The following is an 18,708-nucleotide window of genomic DNA, read 5'->3' as shown; positions in this document are numbered from 1 at the left end:
ACACCCCCCCACCCACACACACACACACACACACGCAAGCACAGCCTCCAGCTTCCAAGAGATCTTATGCGAAAGGCACCCTCTTACCTTATACTTCATTTCTGCGGCGGTGAATTGAACCGTTTTCCTGCACTTAGTTAGACTGCATTAAGCACCGGAGTGTCCGCCCTTCCATTGAGTGCAGCGCTAGATGAAAGCGAGAACGTCCCCGGTCCCCGGGTGCAGCGGGCTGGTGAGTCGCAGTGCGCCTTTGCAAAGCCTCTGAGCTCACTGTTTTGGTGGAGGCAGAGCGATCAAGGGCTTCATTTGCATACCGCCCCACCATTGGCTGGGGGGAGCAAGGTAGTGCTCATGCCCCGCCCACCTTTTAACTTCAGAAAAACTGACAAAGAACTTGTAATGTGATCATTTCTTTTTATATGATCAAAAAGGATGGAAAATAAAACAGAAAGCGGGGACCGTCCCAACCCTGACGCCGCCCCTCCCACAATAAGTAATTTTTTAAAAAGAAAAGCAAGGAAAAAATCAGAAAAAGGGGATCAGTTCTAAGATTTAACCTACATTTTAAAGAATCCAAATTCACAAAGCAGCCTGACAGTCGCGCTTCCTGTGACCTAGCAACTCCTTCACTAACCCATTTCATTTCAAAGCCATTCACCTCACAATCTCTACATGAAACGAACTCGGGGAACAAAAGGTTTTCTGTCTCTGGGCCCCTTTTTACTCACCACCCCTGCTGATCTTTCTCTCTCTCTCTGTCTTTTTCTTTCCCTCTCCCTCCTCCCCCCCCCTTTTTGTGGCTGTTTGCTTTTTTTTGTTCTTTTCAGTGTTCAAAGTGCTTTGCAACGTTGGTCTGCAAGGAGCTGGAATACAATTCTCCTTCAGTGAAAAGGGACTCCCGTGCACATGCACCGTTTCCCTACGGGGCTTCTCACTAGGGCTTACAGTGCCCAGGGTAGGATGCATTCAGCGACCTTCGCTGGCTTTGCAGAAGATAAAGGGTAGCGGTGACCTCTCAGATGGGGCTGGCCAGGCCAAGCCCTATACATCATCACCGTCCACTGAGTTCTGTGTTCTTTGATGGCTGGCATTTCTATCTCTAGCTTTGAACATTGCAGTTTTTTTCTCTCTGACCTCTCTCCCGAAGATGACCCAGTAACCAACCAGTACTTATTAGCCAAGGGAACAGAAAATGACCACTGTTTGTTGGGCCTAGTTCAAAAGACCAGTCTCTCTCCAGTCAAGCAGAGAACGTGATTTCTCTCTCCAGAAGATGGAAATGATCACCTTTAGGAGCTCTTTTGAAAGACAGAGCAGTGAGGTGAAAGTTCCTTTTCTTGAGCCTGGGGATAGAGACTTGAAGAATCCAGATCGTAGCTCTCCCTGGGTGAGAAGCACTCTACCTTGCCTACAGGACTTGGATGGGAAAATCAGCCCTTATTACTTTTGTTTCCTGACTCAACTAGGTCAGAATCAGTTTATTTCTCCCTCACCCTTCATCCCAAATTTCCCAAAGATTAAAACCCCACTTTTGGATTGGCCATATGGTTTAGTGGTTAAGGGAGCCAGATCCCACGTGGCTGACTGTAGTTCGAATCCCAGCCCTGGTGGCTTGAAAAACATGCAGTGTGTGTGTGTGTGTGTGTGTGTGTGTGTACACGTGCACATGCACACGCAAACACCCCAAATCCCAACAGGATGGAGAAATAGAGGAGGAGAGATTGAGGTATGATCACACTCCACTGGAGGTGTGCTTTCTGTTTCTCTGTCTCTCTCTCTGTCTAGTGCAAGTGTATTCTAGCGAAATCAAAAATGAAAAATGCCACCTCTACTTGTACGGTCTAAGCAAAAGGAACAGAGAAGCAGCTGCTTTGCAAAAGTCATCTTCAGACACAAGGTTGGCACTTGAGTTCCCAGTTCGATGTGGCCCTGATTCCCTGGAAGTGACCCCCATCCTGTCGGCGCACCTGTTTCGGCACCCTCTGGGCCTTGCTTTTCTCATTTGGCCTGAGAGTAAAAATGAGCCTGAGTGATTTTGCAAGGCCTTTCTGAACACAAATTAAACATGCAGTGCGTTGCATTGCAAGGATCTTCCTAAGAGTCCTGCAGACTCAGAGGTCATCAGTCTGCAGGAAATTGTTTTCGGTGTCTGCCTGGCTAAAGGAGGACAATGAGTCAAAGGCTCTTCCATCTGTAAGATGAATCTTGTGGCCTCCAGGAGATCTAGATAACATTCCTTTGGCTTCCGAAGCAGTAAAACTGAATCCTCCTCCTGTTTGGTTTGATGAGAACCATTGAGTAAGTGAACACTACCTCACCCCATTTTAATGTTTTATAACAGTTTCCCAAAGCATGGGCTAGAGGGTTTTTGTTTGTTCATTTGTAATTTCATTCTCTAGTTAAAAAGTTAATTCTCTCCTACTTTCCTGTTTCTGTCCCAGACAGCAAGACACTTAAAATCTACCTGAAGCACCTTTCTCCTTGGTTTGGGTCAGATTCGTTGCAGAAAGAAAAACACAAGGACATTGGTGTCAGATAAACCTGTGCTGGAATTTCAACAAATGCGTCGAAAATAGACAAAATAGTGAATAGCAGCCTACCACAGTTCTAATGAGGATTAGAGGACAGAAGTCAATAGTACTTCGCACGGTCTAAGACCTTAATGAAGACTCCCACTGGAGGTTTTGAGTCGAAGGATAATAGATTATTTCTCTCTGTTTACATTCTTTCTTTGTATGCTCAAGGACAGCTGGCTACTTGTTCAAATCTTGAGCTCTTATCTTAATAAGGTTAAATGATGCAGATGGTCATTTCTTGACTGGTGTCATCTACTATGTTTTTTCTTTTCTTTTCTTGCTTTTAGAGAGTTTTTGGCTATAGAGCACATGTGTTCTCCAGAGAGACAGAGAGAGACAGAGAGACAGAAAGCAAGAAACCACTCCCAGAAGGGATGACCATGCCACAATCCCTTCTCCTCCATTTTCCTCTCAGGACTCTGGGCACACACACACACACACAGCCAGCATGACATATGCACACATAGCTGGCATGGCATACACACACACGCAGCTGGTGTGAGTTTAAGCCATGGGGTCCAGTACTCCTCTGACCACGGTTGACTACATGGGAGTCCAGTGACATAACCATGATGCCATCTCCTGGTGTTTTTTTTTGTTGTTGTTGTTTGTTTCTTTGTTTTTTTTTTTTTTCTGCAAAACCTGCTGAGAAAACACAGGTTTTCTCAAAGCATGGAGAAGCCCCCTGCCCCATCTGTTACCTGGACTATGGAATGCAGAGAGGATGTTTAAACCAGGTTATATGGTTGACTGATGCCACAGTCCTACTCCTCCCATCAATGCCCCCTGAAATGGGCCAGGACAGCAGGGCTCAGATCCTGCCCCTGTACCTGCCAGCATTCTCCTTGGTGGGAGCCCCACCTGTTAACTTTGCCACCTGCCTGTGTGTCTGCCAAGAGCTGTCTCTTCCCAGACCTTTGTGTAAGCAGGAGTGAGGGAAACGGCACAGACGTGACCCAAATGGTTTTCCAGCTGCCGCAGGGCACTGGCATGGAATAGTTAAAAAATATCAAGAGTATGCTAGAGGGAAGAGATACTCTGGCCACGACTTATGAGGAACCCATGTGGCTGCTCTCTAAGACCAAAGGGCAGAGTCAAGAGTTATAGAACCAAAGCGAGGTGGCAGGGAGTGGCCTTGGAAACCACCCAGTCCGACTTGTGCTCTTTGTGCCTTAGAGAGGCTGGGTACTTTGCACAGGGTCCCACCAGCCTGTGTCTCACTGACCATCAGTGCTCGGGGTTGGTCCTGCATGTCTCATCTGATCTACTCCAATGATTTTTGTGGTTTCGATGCCTATAATCTCTCCCAACCCCAAACTCTCTACCACATTGCTGTTTAATTCCTAGAGTGCCGAGCAGATCCTATTACTCCCATGTTTAAAACGTCTCGTGACACTTCAGCACCTTAGAAAAAAGAAACTGAACATCCGGGTGTCAGACTGCGCTCCTTCTCTGCCCTCGTAATCTCTCTCCCCCGACCCATGGGGACTCGCCAATTCCAGGACTGTTTTGGACCTTCCTGCCTTGCACAGATGGGCCCCTCCACCGAGAAGGCCCGCCCTTCACCCTGCACAATCATGCCTGGCCCCAACACTGACTCTTTTGTATATCCTTGTCAACAACCCCCACCCTGCCCACCTCGCTCTTTCAGAACTAATTCCTCCCCCTCCTTACTATGCCTCCATTGTGCTTGGAACATGGACCTATTATGGGGGCTGTTCCATGTTATAGCATAATGATTTGTTGATGTCTGGGTCCCAACTTCAGTGCGAGCTCTAGAAGGGCAGGGAGGTATCTCTTCATCTCTGTGTCCTCTGTTATGTCTCATATCCTATACTTGCTTAAATACTTGCCAAATGAGTAAGAAGATGAATGAGGGGCCAGCAGATGGCATGGTGCTTAAGGTGCTAGACTCCCACATGACAGACCACAGTTCAAGTCCTGAACCTGGCTTCTTGCGTTCTTACTTTCTCTCACTCTCTCTGTATCTGTTTCTCTCTGGTGAGCACATGAGCCTTGCTGAAAACGAAAAAAAAAAAAAGATAAATAATATAAAATAAATATTCTTAAGGGGAAAAAACCAAAACAAAACAAGATAAATGACACTTCCAAGAATGTATGTTTACCTTGAGGTTCTGTTTGGTGGCCAGGAAGAGAAAGAGGAAAATATTGATCGGTATTTGAGGGCAGTAGGGCAGATTTCATTTGATAAAAATGGATGTTGGCAGATGGCCTAGTGGCTAAAGGAGCTGAGTCTCACATGACCAACCATGTGGTTAAAAAACACGCCAAGCTTAAAAAATCCAGCAGGCACATGGCTGGGTCTGTCCCAAATCCCAACAGGATGGAGAAATGAAGGAGAAGGGATTGTGGTGAGATCGTGGCCCATTGTGGGGGTGCTTCTTCTCTCTCCCTGTCTCCTTTTTCCTCTGATGAACACATGCCTCTCCTAGCAAAAAATTTTTAAAAACGAGACAGAATGCATCTTTTCAGAACCAACATGAGGCCTGTTGCCAGGTCTGTATCTATACACTAATAATAGCATTCACATTTTCAAAAGGTTGGAAAGAAAACAAAAGAAGGAGAATCTTTCATGAGATGTGAAAATTATGTTAAATTCAAATTTCTGTGTCTATTAATAGTGTGGTTGGAGCACCGCCACCCCCATTCGTTTACACATTGTCTTTTCAGCTGTGTTGGCAGAGTTCAGCGGTTGCCACAGAGATGATAAAACCCACAAAGCCAAGAACAATGTATTACCTGGCCTTCTCCAGAAGTGTGCCAACCCATGCTGGAGAACAGTGTGAGGTCTGTCTGGCCCGGAGTTTAGATAAAACTATTGGGAACCAGCAGTTAGCGTAATGGCTATGTCGTTGGACTCCCATGTAGTCGACTGCGGTTCGCGTCCCGGACCCAGTGGTTTAAAACTCATGCCGGGCGCATGTGCATGCGTGCCCAAGAGGAGAATGGAGGAGAAGGGATTGCGGCCTCCACGTTCCCAGAGTAACAGTCTAGAGGCTAAGTTAATACCAGATCAGAGGAACAGAGCTCAGTCCTTAAAAAAATATTTGATGTGGGGACCAGCAGTTGGTAATGGCTATGTCGCTGGACTCTCATGTAGTTGACCATGATTCGAGTCCTGGACCCAGTGGTTTAAAACTCATGCCGGGCGCATGTGCATGCGTGCCCAAGAGGAGAATGGAGGAGAAGGGATTGCAGCGAGGACATCTCCTTGGGGAGTGGTTTCCCACTTTCTGTGTCTCTCTCTATCTCTCTCAGTCTTTCTGGCGAGTGCACATGCCCTATAGCAAAAACCTTTCAAAAAAAGCCCAAAACAAACCAAACAACTATTTGGTGGAACCAGCACGTGGTATAATGGTTACGTTGCTGGACTCCCACATGGGTGACTGTGGTTCGAATCTTGGATCTGGCAGCATGAAACTCATGCCAGGTGCATGTGCGTGTGTGCCCAAAATCCCAAGAGAAGAATGGAGGAGAAGGGATTGCAGCATGGCTATCCCACCTTTGGCGTGATTTCTTGCTTTCTGTCTCTCTGTCTCTCTCGTGAGTGCATGCACACTATAGCAAAAATCTCTAACAAAAACATTGAGGACCATGTTTTATCTTATTTAGTTTGATACCAATTTTTAAAACTACCTACAGACATCAACCGCGGATTGAGTCCCAGACCTGGCGCCTTGAAAATCATGCTGGGCACGTGTGCATGTGTGCCCAAAATCCTGAGAGGAGAATGGAGGAGATGGGATTGTGTCATGGCCATCTCCTCGGGGACTTCTCATTTTCCCTCTCTTTGTCTCTCTGCAGCAAGCGCACCCACCCTATGCCAAAACCTTAAACAAACAAACAACAACAACAACAAAACCCTACATATATCAACATTATTTCAAAAAATAATCAGAGGCCCAGCCACAGTGGCATAGGCCTCTGTGGTCCCCTGCCCCTCCTGCAATAATGGAGCCACATGGGAGGCCCAGGTTCAGATCCTGGCCTCTGCCAGGACCTGTACGTCTGCCCTTGCTTCTGAGTGGCTGGGAAGCTGGGAAGAGGTTCTTCATATGGTGAGTTCTCCATCAACGTTACCTCTCTGTCTCAAGAAATTAAAACAAAACAAAATAAGACAAAACAAAAAACGGAGGCAGCAACTTTTTTTGTTGTAAGTCTCTAGAAATCTTTTAAAAGAAGAGCCGCTGGGGCCAGGAGATGGGATAATGGTTATGTTGCTGGACTCCCACTCGACCGCATTTCGAGTCTGGGACCCGGTGGCTTATAACTCACACCAGGCATGTGTGCATGTGTGCCCAAAATCCTGAGAAGAGAATGGAGAAGAAGGGATTGCAGCATGGCCATCCTCCCTGGGGGGAGGGGGTGATTTCTCACTTTCTGTCTCTCCAGTGAGCACACAAGTCCTATAGCAAAAAATCTCTTTCAAAAAAAAAAAAAAAAAAAAAAAAAAAAAAAAAAAAAAAAAAAAAAAAAAAAAGATGAGCCATTGAGTTTTCTGTAGCAATCCGACTGACCCTGGCTCATTCAACCTTGATTGAAACCCTTCCAGATGCTGATCCTGGCCTAGATATTTACAAATATGATTTAATATGATTATGAATATATCTAAATGGTCATCTAATAGGGTAATGTTACAGCCTCATGAGCAAGTTATGTTGTTTTTATTCTATTCTTCATAAATCCAAGGTTCTACAGCTTACACAAATTTACCTGAAGGTGGGTACAGGTTTGATATACGGATGCTCCTAGACTTATGATCAGGTTACTTATGTCTGGATAGATCCATTGTTAATTGAAGATATGGCAAGCTGAAATGCATTTAATACAACTAGCCGACTGACTACCATAGCCTAGCCAGGTCTACCTTAAACCTACTCAGCTCACGGGGCCAGCAGGTGGCATGGTGGTTAAGGGTGCTGGACTCCCACATGGCCGACCACGGTTCAAGTCCCGGATATGGAGGCTTGCTTTCTCACTATCCCTGTCTCTGGTCAAATTAAAATAAAAAAATTAATCAAAATTTAAAAAAAAACCTACTCAGCACACTTTCAGTAGCCTACAGTTGGGCAATATCATCTAACACAAAGCCCATTTCATAAGACAATGTTGAGTATCTCATATAATATATTAAATTACTGTACTGAAAGTGAAAAACAGAATGTAATCATTATTTTAAGCCACAGAATTTTTTTTTTTTTTTAGGTTTTTGCCATAGGGTGTTTGTACTTGCTGGAGAGAGACAGCGAGAAGGAAAGTGAGAAATCACCCCCTGGGGGAATGGCCACATCACAATACCTTCTCCTCCTAGAATCTTGGCCATGAACGCACACACACCTGGCATGATTTCAAGCCACCAGATCTGGGACTCAAACCATGCTCAGCCATGTGGGAGTCCAGTACCTTAACTACCACACCACCTGCTGGCCCTGTCATTTTTTTTTTCTTTTAAACAGCACAAAATAAATGGCAACCCACACCATCATAAAGTAAAAAAAAAAAAAAAAAAATAAGGAAGTCAAATCATATTTAAGGCAGGGACTGCCTGTTTATCCAACCTAATCTCAGGCTCTGTGGTTCCTAAGTGTGTGGGCCTAACCTCCATGCACAATTCTTTCCTTCCTTTATTTATTTATTTATTTATTTATTTATTTATCTATTTATTTTAAGAGAGATTTTTGCTATAGGGCATGTGTACTCACCAGGAAAGTGAGAAATCACCCCCCAGGGAGGATGGAATGGCCACGCCACAATCCCTTCACCTCCATTCTCTTCTCAGGATCTTGGGCATGCATGCATGCACACCTGGTGTGAGTTTTTTATTTTTTCTTTTTTAAAATATTACATTTAATCACATATATCTTTACAGTATATAATATTCCTTTTTTAGCATGATTACCATGCATATCAGTCATGACAAAGACATTATTATCTACATTATCATCATGAAATAGCTTTTCATTTTTTTTCCAGATTATTATTATTATTTATTCTCATGATTACTTTTTAACCATTCCATCACTATATATCATCTGGCTTGTAAAGAGAATTTACCTAACATGAAATACCTCTCAGATCAGTCCAATTGATAATACTATACATGTTATCATCAACAGGTAATAAACCATTTCTGCATCCCACAAATGTCATGCCTCTTTATTTGAACCGTGGTTGACTACGTGGGAGTCCAGCCATGTAACCATTATGTCATCTGCTATTCCTAGTTCTTTCCTTTAAATTGGATGAGCATGTTTGGTGTGAGTCCTTGAACTCTATCCATTCAAACCAATCCTCATGTGATCTGTAGTTGGTTTTATTTGCATAGCCCACCATTAGTCCTTCACGATTGCCCTGCATGGTTTCATTCATGGGTTTCTTCTCCACAGTGAGATCTTAAGCAACATGCAGAAGAGGAATCTGTAGCTTCCTGAATCTTGTTTTAAGACCTCTCACAGCCCCAGGTCTTGCCCTGCTCACAGTCTTTACTCAGGTCAACAGGGAAAAAAAAAAATAAGCTATTTCTCAGCAGGTAGGGGAAAGAGCAACTCTCCCTGCAAGGCAATAACCCTCCTTTTTTCCTATTGACCTGGCCAAATTCTTTGAATGAATGAAAGTCTGTTAAGAGTGGTCTTCATGGGACCAGCCGATGAGTAATGCTTATGTCACTGGACTCCCACGTAGTCAACCGCTATTCAAGTCCTGGACCGAGTGGCTTAAAACTCACACTGGATGTGTGTGCATGCATGTCCAAAGTCCTAAGGAAAATGGAGGAGAAGGGATTGTAGAGTAGCCATCCCTCCTCGGAGGTGATTTCTTGCCTTCTGTCTGTCTCTTGGGTAAGCACATGAGCCTTATAGCAAAAATTTCTCTCAAAAAAAAAGGTTGGTCTTCAAAAAGCTTATGGAAGACCTACGTATGGATTTCACAATTATTTGTATCAAAATAAACTCATACTGGGGACCAGCAGGTGGTGTGGAGGTTAAGGCGCTGGCCACTCCCACATGGCTGACTATGGTTCGAGTTCAGGACCTGGTGGCTTGCTTTCTCTTTCTGTCTCTTTCTGTGTCTCTCTCTGATCAAATTAAAAAAAATAAATTAAATGAATAAATAAAAATTAAATAAAAATGATTCTTAAAAAAATTAAAAAAATACTCATACTTTCATTCCATTAAAAGTTTTTGAAGTCCCCTCTTATTAGAGAGTCTTCCAAACTTTTTGAAGTTCCCCTTATTGGAAAAAAGCTCTAAGAACATTCTTTAATGCTTGTTTTGTTTGTTTGTTTGTTTGTTTGTTTTTTTGTTTGTTTACGTGCTGTGAGACAGAACTTTCATTTGCTTTCCCTCTGCTAATATGTTGACTCAAGACACACACCTTACAAAGGCTACCCAACTTCATGCCCCTCCCTACTTTTAACAAGTGTCTTTGGATGAATTTCGTTTTCCAAAAGAGTTGTTAAAGCATTAGTAAAATGTACATATTTGTTTCTGCAGATGAAGGTGGTATTTACTAAAAGGCTCTCTGAGTCATTATCCCCAAATTACCTCTGATTTCATTCCTCCTTCACTTTTCTTATTTTCCTCTCAATGACAAGCCACTGCCAGGTGAGGTGAGATGGGGCTCCCAACCACAGAGATTGGAAAGGGTTCCTCTGGGTTGTTAGATTTCTGCTTGATGTTGTGAGTTCCCACCTCATGAGGATGTTATGAGGTCCACTGCCCTTTTTTAAAGTGATGAGTCATTGTGCAGACCTTTAAAAACCCCTCTCATTGGGCCAGCTGGTGACATGGTGGTTGAGGCACTGGATCCCACATGGCTGACTCTGTGGTTCAAGTCCCAGATCCAATATGCATGTGTGTGCGTGCCAAAAATCCCAAGAGGAAGGTGGAGGAGAAGGGATTGCAGTATGGCCATCCCCCCTTATGTGTGGGGAATTCTACTTTCCTCTCTCTCCGTTTCTGTCTGTCTCTCTTCGGCTAGTGTGTGCACCCTATGGCACAAATCGAAAAAAAAAAGAAAAAAAAAGGCCCATCTCACTCCCCGCCCATTTCCTGCTATTCTCTGCCTTCCATCGCTGACTCTTTGAGGTGGCTTTTCATTTTTGCAAGAGTGAAGTGTTAAAATTGAATGTCATGTCCTCGGGCCCTCTCGCTCCTTAATAAACCATGAAAGAGTTTATGTAATACCGTGTCACCATCACGCTACTAAAGACCTGGATAGACTTCTGTGAATGGAGTAACGTGGGCAACATTTTGACTCGCTTTTTTAAAAACTGCGCAATCCTGCAGTTTCGATATACAACACTGTTATAACTTCGGAATACTTAATGACTACCTTTTTCCTCTCACAATCTAAAAAATGTTAACATTACATTAAGTGAATTCACTCAACTCTAGTGAAATGACAAGTCATTCATCGTAAGACCCATTTTGGCATTTAAAGTTTTTTTTTTCTTTGAGGGGCTTGGAGGAATTGACTAAGGGATAAAGTTATAAGAAAAATTAGAAATAGGACCAGTAGTTGGAGTAATGGCTATGTCGCTGGACTCATGTAGTCAACCGCAGTTTGAGTCCTGGACCTGGTGGCTTAAACTCATACCAGGCACATGTGCATGTGTGCCCAAGATCCCGAGAGTAGAAGGAATTGTGGTGTGGCCATCCCCTCTGGGGGGTGATTTCTCGGTTTCTTTCTCTCTGTCTCTCTCTTTCTGGCGAGTGCACACACCCTGTAGCAAAAATCTCTCCAAAAAAAAAAAAAAAAACAACAATTAAAAACACATAATAACAATGTAGGTTTCTTTATCTCCATAAACATACAAATATTCGTATTTCTAGTATTTACATGTATCCAGCTGATCATGAAGTTCAGTGGTTAAGAAGCTTGTGCAGCTTTCTGGGAAAAAAGCTCTCTCCTGTTTTCTCTAGCCATGAGGTGTTCTGTTATTGCATGCTTTAGTTTATCCAAATAAGCAACTTGTTATATGAAACTGCCATGGAAAACTTTTCTGCTGGTAGAAACTTCAGACTGTGGATTTTTACAAAGGTTAAGGTGAATTACCAAGATCAAATAAATAAAATTCCATGACTGAACCAAGGATGGCCTCCTCCTCTTTCTAGAAGTCTTGCCCTATGTAATACTGGTACATATGTTTTTTTTTTTTAAAGAATTTTTACCATAGGACATGTGCACTCACTGTGGGTGGGGGGAGTGGGGAGACAGAGAAAGGGAAAGTGAGAAATTACCCCCACAGGGGACATGGCCACATCACAATCCCTTCTCCTCTATTCTGCTCTCAGAAGTTTGGGCACATATGTACATGTACCTAGTGTGATTTTTAAGCTTAACTCAGGATTCGAACCACCAGGCAGCTACGTGGGAGTCCAGCTTCTTAACCACCATGCCAAATACTGGAATCTTGGTACACAATTCCTTATAAATGAGGAAGGACAAAAGGTGCTATGTCTCATTCTTGCTAACCCTTTGTGTTTTCTTTATGTGTTCTTAAATTTGGAAAATCTTCCTGACTTCTTTTACATACAATGGGACTTCAAAAATGGAAAAATGGAATTAAAGTACAGGTTTATTTTGGTGCCCCCCAAAATGAAATTTATGCATAGATGTGTTGTTTGTTTTTTAGTTTTTCATCCATTTCTTCCATGAGCAAGAGATCTACCATCAGTCAGCCCCAGACATGAGCCTGGAACCCTGACACAGGGGCCTGGCCTCGCAGAGCACCCCTTACACTATTACCAAGTTGCAGATATCTTTGTAATATGCGACTTCCTTGGCTTTTTGGAGGAACCCTTGTTTGCCACTTTATAGCTGCTACGACATACGACAAGATAATGTGGTATTGTTTGCTATGCCATGTCTGGTATGGATAGGAAGTAAGATGATAGGATAGAACTCGGTGCTCTCCTTCTCTCCACTTTTAGCTGCTGTCTAGAAGGAGCAGCAGAACAGACGTATGGACCGTGTGCCTGACATTCCTGGGTGGGCTGGTTCTGCTTCTGATCTGTTCCTGAGTTTTGCCAGCTTCCAGGGGACACTGGCAGCTAAAAGTCACCCTCTAGACCAGCGCCACAATGCAGCATTTAAGCACTACATGGAAAGACCCAACTGGGGTTCAAGTCCTAGCCCCACCGCCTTAAAAACAGCTGGGGGCCAGCAGGTGGTGTGATGGTTAAGGCACTGGACTCCCACGTGGCCAAACGCAGTTCAAGTCCCAGACCTGGTGACTTGGACTTGAACCGCGGTCGACTACGTGGGAGACCAGCGACATAGCCATTACGTTAACTGCTGGCCCCAAGGTGACTTGGAAATCATGCTGGGTGCGTGTGAATGAATGCCCAAAATTGCAGAAGAATGGAGGAGAATGGATCGTGGCATGGCCATGCGCTCCCCTTGGGGGTGTGTGTGCGTGTGTGATATCTCACTTTCTCTCTCACTGCCTCTCTCTGTCTCTCTTCTGTGAGCACATACACCTTATGGAAAAAGCCTAAAAAAAATTAAAAACTGAATAGGCACAGAAGTGCCATCTCTCATGCGTGCACATGCACCCTCTGGCATTAAAAAAAAAAAAAAAAAAAAAAAAAGCCTGGCCTCTAGCATAGTTCTAGAGGCAGAGGTTGGTGATGCATCATTTCCCTTCGTGTCCTGTCCTGAAAGAGCTCAGTCGAACCAGTACTCAAAGAAAGCTTGACTCTGTCCTCCTCTGCCCTCCGGCTCAGGCTGGCCAACGTGGGCAGCCCCTGCCCAGGCCTCCAGTGAGTCTGGCCAGCCCAGGCAGCCGCCAGCTGGCCCTGATGAGTGAGTAAAAAGAATCTGAGAAACGCCAGGCCTGTGTGTCTGAGGGGGTTTGGGGGGGGGCGCAGCTAGGGGGTGGCCAGAAGAATGTGATGTGGGGACTCAGCACACACTACACTGTTCAAGCCAAGCTTTGCAAGAGTTTGATTCATTTCAGAAGGCAAAGAGGGCCAGCTATCAACAGTCTTTTATTTTGTCTGCTAGAGGCACAAATCCCTTTCCAGCGTGGGCCAGAGACTGGGCGGTGGTGGCAAAACCAGCGTCCACCCTTGCCTTGCCGATGGAGTGTGGATGGTACATTCCTTTCTGCCCACTGAAGCTGAGAACTAGGAGCAGCTCCCGTTTGGATGTGAATGCAAAGGGGGCCCTGCTAATGACCATGCATCTCGCTCCCTCATGCCTTAACTTGCTCAAGTCTGGGTACCCTGTCATTTTACACTGGAGGATGTAGACAAGGGGGAGTTGCAAGGGTTTCCTTGAACTTGGGGCCTGTGGTTCTAGTGACTCAGGTTCTAACCAGCCTCTGGAGCTTCTGGTCTTAGAAAGGGTGGAGAGCAGTGACAAGAAGCGAGGCATGTGTCCCTCTGACCCTGTCCACGTATTCCCCCAGCTTTCCTTTTGGAGATCTAAAAAAATCACTCCATATTTTAAAAAGTCATCGCTTGAGCAATTCTATTCACCATAAAACAAAAATGTCCCTCCTCCTTACCCAGATGGCTCTGTGCTTTTTCTTTTAAAAAACGTTTATCTATTTACTTATGTATTCCATGGGTGAGTGAGAGAGACAGAGAAAGAGAACTCCCAATACGCTCTTGTTGCAGCAACCCACCCCCAACCTCAGTAAGCCCCTCATCCAGCATTCTCAGGGAGGTCTTTGGATGTGAACCCAGAACCTTTCCATGTGGGTCAGCCATGCAGAGGTCTGCTGTGCTTTGCCACTGTCGTGTTTATTCTTGTGATTTTCATTCTCCCAAGCTCACTCTGTGACTCAGTTTCCCAGTGATCCCTTCTCTCATCTTCCCTTTAATTGTTTACACCCTACTCTCTGCAAATAAGTTTAGTTCTTCCTCATCCTAAGCACAGGTGCACAATTTCCTATTCAAAACCTAGAGGTCAGATGAATTGTGGAATTCTGACTATTTCAGATTTTACAAAGGGATTCTGAACATGCACCCATATTACAAAACACGCTCAGTGTCATTCGGCTGCATCCCATAACCACACTCATTCATTTTTAGCATTCTCATGTACGAAGATGAAAACTAACTCGGGTAAATGAAGAATATGCAGTACTCGGACTGATCCCAGACAGGTCTTGTACCCAAGGAGTTTGAAAATACTCTGGATTTTTACATTTTCTCCTTGTGGATGAGCGAACATGGACCATGGACACTTTCTCCAGGTCTTCAGGATCTTCCCTTTGCCCCTTCTCTTTCCCCAGCATAAGTGCACTCCCTCTAACCCCTGCTATGATCAAGAAGCGAGATGTCTGAGTCCTAGCCTCCAACTCAGCCCTCTTTACCTCTGCCTCTGACCCCCATTCTGTCCACAACCAGTGTTTAATTAAGTTAGCAGAAAAATGAAAATGAATGAGCAAAATTTAGAATATATGAGTCTTTGATGATGATGATGACAGTGATTGAATTGAAATATCCATTTTTTATAATTATTTCGTTTAACCTTATTTATTTTTATTTAGTTAGTTTAATTTGACCAGAGAGGGACAGAATAGAATGAGAGAGACAAAGGGGGAAAGTGAGAAAGCAAGCCACCAGGTCTGGGACTCGAACCACTGTCGGCCATGTGGGAGTTTGGTGCCCTTAACCACTACGCCTCTTGCTGGCCCCAACAGTGATTGGATTTAGCTGACATAAAATGACTTCTTTCTGGTGCCATCAGAGTTTCAAAAAACTCACCTTGCTGTGGGCCTGTCCTGCGAGCAGCCCTGTGTGGCTCTGCAGACCATATCTGGAAGAATGAAAGCCCTTGACCTCCAATGCCAAGGCTGGGGCTCTTTGGTCCACCAACTCTGTCATCTCCCCTTGGCCCCTGACCTTCTCTCCCACCTCCTCTGCCTTGAAATGGACTCTCCTTTCAGTTTCCACAGCAGCGAATTCTTGTTCTCTTACTTCTCTTGCCAATGTTTTTTAGTCTTTCTTTCAGGTAAGCTTTTTGCAAGGTTGCATCCTCAGCTCTTTTTCTTCTATGTTTTTTCCCCATGTCCATCCATGTCACCTTCTCCAGCGATGTCTACCCTTATTACTCACAGATGACGATCACATCTCCTCACCTTGTTCTGAGTTCCAACCTCTCTTTCCTACTTTGCCCAGACATTCTAGAGGCATCTCATGAACTCCTCATGGTCACATATGGGGATGCTTAGTTTTATGTGTCAAGTTGGCGAGGCCACGGTGCTCAGATATTTGGCCAAACACTAGTTTAGACCTTGCCGTGAAGTATTTTATACACGCTCGAAAAATTGCATCATATTTCTCCTGTTACAGATGTAAATTCAGTATCTAACATGTAGTAGGTACCAATAAATGTTTGTTAAATGAATGAATGCAGTTTTTTTGGGAGGATTAAATATACGGGTCAAATCTACTTTTCTGTCCAAATTTAGAAGCTGAGATTAACATCTGTTCCAGATGTCGTCTAGACTGAAGCTGTAACATCTACTCTTTCCTGGATAGGAAGACCCGTGGGCCTACTCTGCAGATTTTGGACTTGTGAGCCAAAACTTTAATGCAAATCTCTCTCTTTTGCTCTCTTTCTGTACACACACACACACACACACACACACACACACACTTCCTATTTGTTCTATTAGGTCTTCGGGAAAGTCATGACGTATTTTTGTATGCGTCATGACTTTCCTGATGACCCAGTATTTCTCTGGAGAACCCTAATACACATACAAACTTTCTATGGCAACAGTGTCTATTTTGAACTGTTCTTCTCCTTCTCCTTCTTCTTCTTCTGTGCACTTGCTGGGTGGTTTGGGATGAGTGGGGAGAGAAAGCACCCCACCCTGAGGCATGGTTGGTCACACCACAATCTCTTTTTCTTCTCCATTTCTCCATCCCATCAGGACTTGGGGTACACACACAAATGCACTGAGCATGTTTTTCAAGTTTCTGGGGCCAGGACTCAAACCATAGTTGACCACGTGGAATCTGGCTTCCTTAGCCACTACAGTTTGGGACTGGCTCTGAACTGTTCTCTTTCTATTTATGGCATGACTAATTGTTCCAGTCACCTAGATCAAAACCTCAGACTGATCTTTTTTCACCTTCTATTCACTTCCCCTGTCTAGTCAGCTGTCAAGCCATGCCAATCTCATACCCTAAACGTTAGAGACATAAATCCCCTTGGTTCCCTCAGTCTCTGATGAAGAGCCCCAACCACCACTCAGGCCCTATGGGTCATCGAATGCATTCCATTGCCTATAGTGATTAAAGCAGGGACTTAGCATGTGACTCAGAGAGAATCGATTTGAAATCTTTTCTGAGATTTAGTATATGGAGCATGAGAAAGAGGACCTGTCTCTCTTTGACCCTAGACTATACATGTGTACTTGCCAATGGACAACTCTCCTCTTCATGGAGAGAGAGCAGTAGACAATGAGCCTACATGCAAAAGGCACCGAAGACATTTTGAGTGCAGGGATGGAGAGATCCCTGATCCTACTGTTTCTGCCTCTGGATCCAGTTTTACCTGGTGTCTGTTCTTAAGACAACCCAGCTCCTAAGGCTATAAACACACTTCTGCCTAACATATTGGGTTACTGGGTAAGTCAGGATGTATTTTTCTATGCAAATATGGGTCATGACTTTTCTGACAACCCAATCATTTGAGTTGGATTTCTTTTACTTGTAGCTAGTGTCCTGACTAACTTTTGCTCACAATTATTATCCTAGAGAGCAGAGGCTACACCTTTACATTTGCACCCCCGTAGCACAGCATATAGGGCCTGGAAGAATATAGGTACTCAGTTCACGTGTTGTGTTGAAGTACCCACTTGGCCTTAATGTTTTAGCTACTTGGTGAAGTTGTGTGTCAGCAGAGAGGGAGAGATGAGAGAAAGAGGCAATTTAGGCAGCTAGGATGGCAGATATAGCATGAATACCTACGAATTCAGAAAAATCTAGGTGATGGGAGTTGAGAGCATGGTGACCCAAATGAGAAACAGACCTAGCCTTTGATTCCAAATGCATTAATTTAAATATTCAACTGTAACAATGAAAGGAAAAACAAGACCAACAGATGGCATAATGGTTATGTTGCTGGACTCTCACATAGTCAATTGTGATTTGAGTCCTGGACCTGGTGGCTTAAAACTAACACCAGGCACGTATGCTGCATGCCCAAAATCCTGAGAGGAGAGTGGAGGAGAAGGGATTGCGGCGTGGCCATCCCCCTGGGGAGTGATTTCTTGCTTTCTGTCTCTCTGTCTGTCTGTCTCTTTGGCAAGTGCACATGCCCTATAGCAAAAGTCTCTCTAAAACATAAAAATAGTAAAGGCAAGTTATATTTTTTACTATTATGTTTGGGTAGCAGTGTTTTGTCTACCTGCAGATGCATATGAATATTTATATTACATTTCTTCAGCAATTAACTTGTACTTGTTAATCACTGCCGAGATTTCATTCACCCATCCACCAACCCTCGCTAATTTCCTGATATAATACTGGGTACTATGGAGTCCCAAAGATGAATAATACCCAGACGCTGCCCTCACTTCTTAAATACCTATTACAGTAGCAGCCAAAGTGACTTCATGAAGATAAACTTGTGTTGGAAAAAAAAAAAATCACACCGTAAAGTTATGTAAGTTTCTATTTTAAAGTCATCTGGTTCTCATTGACTAAATTTAATGCTTTAGACCCAATGCCAAAGTGCTACACTTGATTTATGGAAATTCTTTAGCACATTTTTCCATCGTGCGCTTGTACAGTATATTTACCGCTCTTTTGTTATGGTTAGAAAGATTGTGGACTTAAAAAAAAAAAAGCTCCCTTTATGAGCTTGCTGATATTTTATTATAAAAATGCCATAAGATGGAGTAAGAAGTCCAGTAAACAATAATGTTCACTTAGGAGCATTCCACATGGTTAAGCATTTTTTTTTAATTTAACGAAGAGATCCATCTGGAAAATGGATGTTTAAAAACTTGATGCCAAGCCACTTTTTTTCAGGGCAAACAGTTTTTTTTGGGGGTAGGGAGCAGATATTTAAATAGCTGTCATACTACGCTGCATTGCTGACTGACTAATAATGTTAATAACAAAGGTAAAAAGAATACCAG

The 18,708-nt window shown here is 43.8% G+C and overlaps 1 protein-coding gene across 3 annotated transcripts in view; it reads right to left on the bottom strand.

Moving 5' to 3' along the window:
- The window catches only part of NEDD9 (neural precursor cell expressed, developmentally down-regulated 9), a 193,630-nt gene that overhangs the window by 52,100 nt on the left and 122,822 nt on the right, over positions 1 to 18,708 (bottom strand). Inside the window, exon 1 of one of the 3 annotated variants that reach the window (XM_006141192.2) lies at positions 88 to 261. The exons of the other annotated variants lie outside the window; for them this stretch is intronic. Coding sequence (XP_006141254.1) covers positions 88 to 99 — 12 coding nt within the window. The 5' untranslated portion in view covers positions 100 to 261. Of the gene's footprint in view, positions 1 to 87; positions 262 to 18,708 lie in introns of those variants that run through there. 3 annotated transcript variants of the gene reach the window in all.

The sequence above is a fragment of the Tupaia chinensis genome, unplaced genomic scaffold, assembly GCF_000334495.1.
Source record: "Tupaia chinensis unplaced genomic scaffold, TupChi_1.0 Scaffold000048_1, whole genome shotgun sequence".
NCBI classification, from domain to species: Eukaryota; Metazoa; Chordata; class Mammalia; order Scandentia; family Tupaiidae; genus Tupaia; species Tupaia belangeri.
This window is presented reverse-complemented; position numbering and strand designations above follow the sequence as displayed.